This window comes from Embiotoca jacksoni, unplaced genomic scaffold, assembly GCF_022577435.1.
Source record: "Embiotoca jacksoni isolate LCO1_2020_lvr unplaced genomic scaffold, fEmbJac1.0.p SCAF_27, whole genome shotgun sequence".
Lineage (NCBI taxonomy): Eukaryota > Metazoa > Chordata > Actinopteri > Embiotocidae > Embiotoca > Embiotoca jacksoni.
In genome coordinates, this window is record NW_027185378.1 from 623812 (window position 1) to 630987 (window position 7176).

General features: G+C 42.1%; 1 protein-coding gene across 1 annotated transcript; it reads right to left on the bottom strand.

Moving 5' to 3' along the window:
* Nucleotides 1-1760: 1760 nt before the first annotated feature.
* Nucleotides 1761-5929, bottom strand: slc22a3 (solute carrier family 22 member 3). The gene is given in 12 exon segments (XM_069160805.1): nt 1761-1829; nt 2096-2195; nt 2283-2395; nt 3227-3311; nt 3388-3603; nt 3683-3737; nt 3814-3931; nt 4022-4190; nt 4372-4526; nt 4601-4704; nt 5533-5635; nt 5637-5929. Coding segments are annotated over 12 exon segments (1560 nt in total). The 3' UTR covers nt 1761-1780.
* Between the last annotated feature and the right edge of the window lie 1247 nt (nt 5930-7176).

The window sequence follows — 7176 nt, forward strand, 5'->3', positions numbered from 1 at the left end:
TTCCTCTTCTTTCTCGCAGCGACACGGATATTTACGCTTCAGGGAATCCCACTTCTCATGCATGCCAGTGATTTTCAGCACAATTTATGCTTACATGTCTTCCCTTTCAGGCAGCGCTACGTATGTGGGGCAGCTTTTGTTGGCTTTCTGGGGAACCTTCAATGGAACAAAAGCCTGAACAAAAACTACCCTCAATTAGATATACACTACAGTACAGCTAAAAACACACACGGAACAATAAAGGGATTGTTGTCTGGATGACTGAAGGTCTTTTAGTTGGGAAAACATTACGGTTTCTGTTAAAAAAAAAAAAAAGGCTTCAGTCCTTCGGGATAATTCATCATTTATTTCTATTTTAGCTCTAAGAGAGGGAATAACAGCTGAGGTTACATCATCTTTGAAAAAAAAATATATATATTTTTTTATTTTTTTAAGTAAAGTTAAAGCAACATCCTTAATCCTGATGTGACTTCTGAAGGATGTCTCAATCCTCTTTATGGTCAACATTAGTCCAGAGTTTGCAGCTGATATATACATGTTTCGTACGTTTTGGAATCAAGTTCATGACGTTGTGTCAGATAGTTTTAATCTGATTGGTGATAGCTGTAATATTTGTTAGTTTGGTGAAGACTGGAAGAAATTTAAAGCAAGAAATATACAAGTAGAAAAATAATAAGGATCTCGATTCCTTACAGTTTTAGGATAAAGAATAAAACTGGTGATTATCGATAATATTCTTATTATGAAGTACCTACCCTGTTATTGATTAAACCTCTAAAAAGTCATTCAAGTTATCAAATTAAGTTTTTAGGAAAAAGATCCCTAAATATTTTTAAATTGGCCGAGATGTAACTCGACACTTTCGCCTATGAATGTGAACATAGTCTGTCTCCCCACCCCTCTGCAGCAGGCCTGTAGTTTAGTGATAAGCCCCGCCCCCAAGCGGATGCGATTGGTTCCTTAGGTGTGTGACATATGAAACCCTGTCTGTTTGAATCCGTGTTTTCAGTGATTAAAAACTGGATTTTCATTGGAGGTGGTCTTTAAATTAATCCCATAAATGAACCAAAACATGCTAAATATTTTATTTAAAAACAGGTTAATGGATACAGACATTTAAATTGTAACAAAGGGGAGGAGTAAACAGTGTATTTCTTCGATACTGTTTTAGCTGATATAGTATGATAAAAAAAAATAATAAAATACAGCACTCATGTTGATCTGAACAAAGGAGCATCTCACAGTGAACAAACAGTTTATCATTGGACCCAAAACAGTCCCTCCAAGAAATCGCAAAATATGATCTCACTTAAAACTAAAAAAATGACATCGTACATTTTGGGGAATAGCCACCGCAAAATCAAACATTTTTAAATTAAAACAATTGCAAAAAAACTGTGAACTCCTGGAAAGACTGAGATACTTTCTGTGTTTTATAAGTCCGTTTTGGAGATATTCTGTCAAGTAACAGACAAATATAACAGCTGTTAATCTGTGACTCGTCGCTCTAACTGACAACTGAATGTGACGCAAAGTTGTCTCTCCAGACAGAAATAATTCTCTTAGTTTAAGTGTGAAGTCGCAAAGACATTTTAATTCCTCCCACCTGCTGTGTCTCAACTCCTCACAGTACAAAAGTCTAGCGAACACCTTTAAACATGTCGTATTGATAAAACTCTGCAGTTCTTCATATTTACAGTTCTATTCATCTGGAAGTCTAACTTGTAGACATTACGTGCTATCTGGAGGAAGTAATCCACCTCTCATCCTCCGTCTGTCTTCATATTATCAAATTGTTTCCTGCTGCTTCCTTTGACTTTTCTGTACTCCTGCAGAAAAATACACAAAAAAACACATTAATTATGTGAGCAGGAATCTTTGTGCTGCAGCTTGATTGTAAATATACATTTAAAAGTAGATTCTTGTCTCTCAGACGTCAGTCAATTTTGACGTGAACACTTTTCTGTTTCGAGCATTTAACTTTGTCTTTTCTCAGACATGTCTCCCTGTTGTCTTTTTGTTGTTTAGTATCGTCTCCTCCGAAGATGAACGTCAGCTCAGACTGATAAATTATAAGCAGTGATCCATCATTTACCCTCTCAGGTTCTCGACGTCCTCGATGGTCTCAGGTAGCGCGACTCCGCTCGTCTCCGGCAGCATCGTCACCAGCGCGCTGTACAGCAACGACATTACACCTTCGACAAACACAGCAGGCTTTTTATTCTCGGGGACGGAGAAACATGAACGATTACAAAATGTTAGCAGGTGGAGGATAAATGTACCGTAAATAAAAAGAGGCAGCTCCTGCCAGACACTGGCCAGCCTGTAGAGTAGGAAGGGGGCTGCTATCGCTCTGAGGTCACTGGTGGATGAACACACCGACAAGCCCAGATTTCTGTAAGAAACAAACAGATTTAATTATAGTCTCTAAATTCATTGTTGGTTGTTCTTTTGTGAATCAGAGAACTTTTCATAAAAATTAAGGTTTAAAACCAAGATGGGTGTTCTGCAGGTGTAGAGCTGCCCGAACGACATATGATTTAGATTTATTTATATATTTTAAGTCATTAAAGATGCAACCATCCATAAAGTGTCGATAAAAACAAACGCAGTAGTTAAAGTTGTCATATTGATATTTTAAAGTGTGTTGATTGATTCTCGACGTCAATTCGATTCCTAGTTTTCATCCGCTACCGTTTGCCCTGTTAAAGTTACTGCATTACACCATTAATACAAACACTTCCTGTATCGGTTTGAAATTAAAAGCCCTCTGGAAATCAGAAAACCTTAATTTCTTAATGACGCTTTTATTGTGAAAAAAAATTTCGGCACCTGCTTAAAATTGAACAATTAATTTAGAGGAAAATATCAGGGTTATATTATGCAGCCCTATTGGACAGGGCTTTGAACTAAATGCTAACACGAGCCTGCTAATATACCCACGATTAAAAATTCTCACATGCTAAACAGAAATGTTTACCATCAGATTAGCATGTTAGTGTTACATTAGCTAAGTAGCTCTAAACCCAAGTTACAGCTGAGGCTGATGGAGATGTTGTTAGTTTTAGATAAAGCCAAAAAACTGGAGAATTTAAACTGGAAAACTAACCCTGATGGAGGAATAGTTGGACCTCCTAAAATTAGTAGAACAAATAAACGTAAATGCAGACTTGAATTGTAATGACTGTAATGATTTCATGTCCGTCAGCGCTGCGTGATGTCACACCTAAGAGGAGTGGGATACATCTCCGTGTTCACAAAGTTCACCATCTCAAATCTGATGGCGATCGACTTTTTCAACCAGGAGAAATCTGCGGGAGACAGACGTGAAAACACAATGCCGTCAAGCCTCCATAAAGAGCCTCGGTTCCCTTCGGCCGCACCTACCGCTGGACACAAAGGGCACCACGAGGCACGCCAGGCCACCGGTGAAGTTGCTGACGGCCATGAGGGAGTGCCGCCCGACTCTGTCAACCAGCAGGTAGAAGATCAGTCCAGTGAAAAGCTCTACCACAGCAGAGATGAAGAAATCCAGGACGAGGTTGTCGCCTGTGATTCCCAGCCGCAGGACCAGACCCTGGAACACAACGGTGCTGGTGAACCTGGAGGGAGGAAATATTTTTAGAAATTACAAACACATGCTCCTCCTCCGATCAGCATGTGGAGGATCAGGTCTTATTAAATGAGAAGCAAATCAACACAGGATGCACTTCTTTCTTTTCCTCCAACAGAATCATCTGAAAAATGCCAGAATGAACCATTAATCGGACGTGATCGATCAGAAAGAGCCAGTCTATCAAAGTGTCATTTCACCTCCTGAAGATTGTGCGGTAAACACCTCCCATCGCATTTGGCGATGCTCGTAGTGACTTTCATTGCCTCCGCCGTTCTGTTCTGAGAGAACAGCCAGCGAGGAGATTCAGGAATGATCCTTAAAAATCAGACACACCTCAGATTCATACTCAACATCAACAGGATAGAAACTAGAAACTGACATGTTCAAGGAAAGTCACATCCATACCAGTGGTATGAGACAAACAGGATGCAGGGAAGACTCATGGCCAGCTGCAGAGTCCTCCAGGAGGACAGAGAGTAGGCCAGGCCCGGGAGGATGACCATGCCCACGGAGTAGAAAGTCCGACTCACAATGGACACAAACTCCCTGTTGTTGGATCCAAAGAACTCAATCGCTGTGAGAGAAGATCGTATCATTTTAGGAAGCAGAATCACAGAAAATGATCCCCGAACAGCATAAAAAAATATCATTAAAATGTGATTTTATTTGTGGTAGCCTCCCGAACAAGACAAGGTTCAGCTGCTCGACACGGAAGAGAGATTTTCTTCACTTTGACTTCTGATGTTTGAACCCACTGAGTACGTAGGTGGCCGTCCACGCTCCTTTCCCACAGAACCCCTGGAGAAATCGAAAGATGAGGAGCAGCGGGTACCATGGCGATAGCATCACCCTGACACCTGAAACACCCAGGCTGAGCATCGGCGCAATGAAACACAGCTTCCTACCGTACCTGGGAAAAAGACCAAGGACTGTTATGTCGAAACTATTCAAAACTCACATGGAAAATGTTGGAGCATAACGTACCTGTCGGCCAGGTAACCAGTGACATACGCTCCGACAAAAAATCCACATGCCAAGAAAACTTGATTCAGATCGGCAAGCCAGGATTTCTCACAAACCATTGAGAACTGAGTGGAAAGAAATTGCATCCAAAACCAAAGTTAGCACAGATTGTGAGTTTATGATTATTACACCAATAAATAAATAAGTGAAGATCCAGAAACACAAATTAAAAAGTTTACATCAGAGAAAGGGTTTATAATCGAGGCTGAACTTTTACAACATAAGAAATGCAAATAAAATTCAGTCTAAAGACAATTTATCTAAAAAATTCTCACGGTATGACCGACAGGGACGTCGTTATCTTTGGAGCAGGAAGGGACCATATTTGGATGAGCTGGAGGAGGAGCGAGCGCTGGATCTGACTGATCTGATTGGAAACCTGACGATACTACGTCCCGGTCACTGATAGCTGTAACCTGACTGCACCACAGGCATGTCAATCAAACAGACACGCCCCCAAAAACATCTTTATGAAGCTTATTTTCTAATTAATGATGGATTATTTTCAGATGGACCAGAAAACTAATATGAAGGAGTGACTTTAGCTAACAACACGAGAGAAGTTGAATGGGAGTCCAAGGAGGTCAAGGCTTTTTGTAGCCAGCCCCTAGTGGCCCTCAGTGGTACTGCTCTTTAAGGCTCTTCTGCATTGGCTTCACTTTTTAGACCCGTTAGCTACGTCCACTTTTATATACAGTCTGTGGGGATAATACGGCAGCTCGGTTCATTTGCACGTCATTACATGAATATTACATGTGATCTACTGTTTGTTGTACAACGGAAGCAACGGCAGAGCGCCTTTGTAGAGCCTGTAGTGTATCTACAGATAAATGATCTCCTGTTTCAGACTTCTAACTGGTTTCACGATGCTCAGTAGAACAGAAAGTACCAACCTCAGAAACAACCGTGCGGTGGCCTCCATCGAACACCTAGCTGCCGTCGCACTGAACCGCCTGCATGGCATTAAAAGTCTGCTGCCACTCCAGTTCATCGCATAGTCATGCTTTCGCTCCAGTTCCCGTCAAACCTCAGACAGCGACTGAAGGATCCGGACTGGTTGGAGCGAGGAACGGCCACCTCCCTCACCTCCACCTCCGTCCAACCACAGTCCTGCCGGAGGCGCTTGGATCCGGGACTCCGGCACCAGTGATCCGGCGCGTGCCCTAAGAAAACAACTCCCACGAGCGCAAAGGCAAAAAATACCAACAGAAATGAACCCAGTATGACGATCTTCTTCTGAAAGGGCCCGAAGGCTCCCACGTGCTCGATGAGTCGGTCGATGTTTGCCATCTCCGGTCGGTTCAAGCAGCCGCGCTCTGAAGCCGTCGGAGGAGTCTCTGTTTTAAAGGGACTGAGGGGGCCGAGAGCTGGGCAAAGTCCCTGTTTCAGTTCACTGTTAATATTTTCAAGGAATTCAGTCAACTTTTAACACAGTTAAACAGGTAGCATTATCACACACTCATGACCACTGATTTATTGTTTGGTCTCATGTTTTTACGCCATCTTCTATAATTTCATCGGACTTGAGTTTATCATGAATGAATCCACTTTCCAAAAACTCTGCCTAATACCTCCAAATGACATCATCCCAGATAATCAATCATAAGTGATCCACTTTGAAAACCTTACAAGATTAATAGCACTTCCATCAGCCCAAAGCTCTGCAACGCATTGAGTTAATTAGCAAATACAAACCCTCACATGCTGAATGAAGAAGGTGAATATGAGGGTGGATCGAAACGTGAGGAGACGGCTGGTGTTGCAAAAAGAGAAACATCAGCTTTATCTTCAACATCACAGCGCGACTTTCTTGCTCCTTTTCAACGTGCTGTCAGCGGCATGTCGTCGTGCTGGAGAAGCCTGTTGCCAAGGCGCCGCAGTTAGGGTGGTTTCACAGTGAATGTTTTAACCTCAGACGTCTCAGAAGGTCCCAGTAGAACTCAGTGTTGACAGTCTGACCCTGGGGGACGAAGAAAACCCGCCGGTGTCTCCTGACCTGACTATCGTTCTTTGGACAGTCTCTGAACTTTTTGATCCACCCTCAGAAGATAAACGTGATGAACAAGATGTGCTCATCTCTTTGTCTTTTTGTCAGCATACTGATATTTTTCTTTCATTCAAAGCCTGATGCAGCTGCTCAAACAGCTTTTAGTCATGACATTGTTTCGCCTTTTGTTGAAGTTTGGTATATATGTAAAGCATTTTTGCTGTCAGTGACTCAGTAGTTGTGAAACATCATCTATTAATCTGCTGATTATTTGATCAATTATTGGATCAGCTTTCTGGTCTTTGAAAAAACGACATGGTTACGGTTCGGAAAAAGAAAACAAAAGAAAACCTTTGTCATCTCAGGGACCCGAAACCCGGTCCTCTTGGGTGTACATCTGTGACTTTCACTCCATCGAGGCACCCCTCCACCCTCCTACATGGACTAGAGGAGCATTTGAACGATGTTTCATGAACTGCGTGACCTATCTCTCTCTCCGTGTTCTTCTCACACTTCCCTCTAGTGGCCAGGTGTGTGTATTACAGACTGA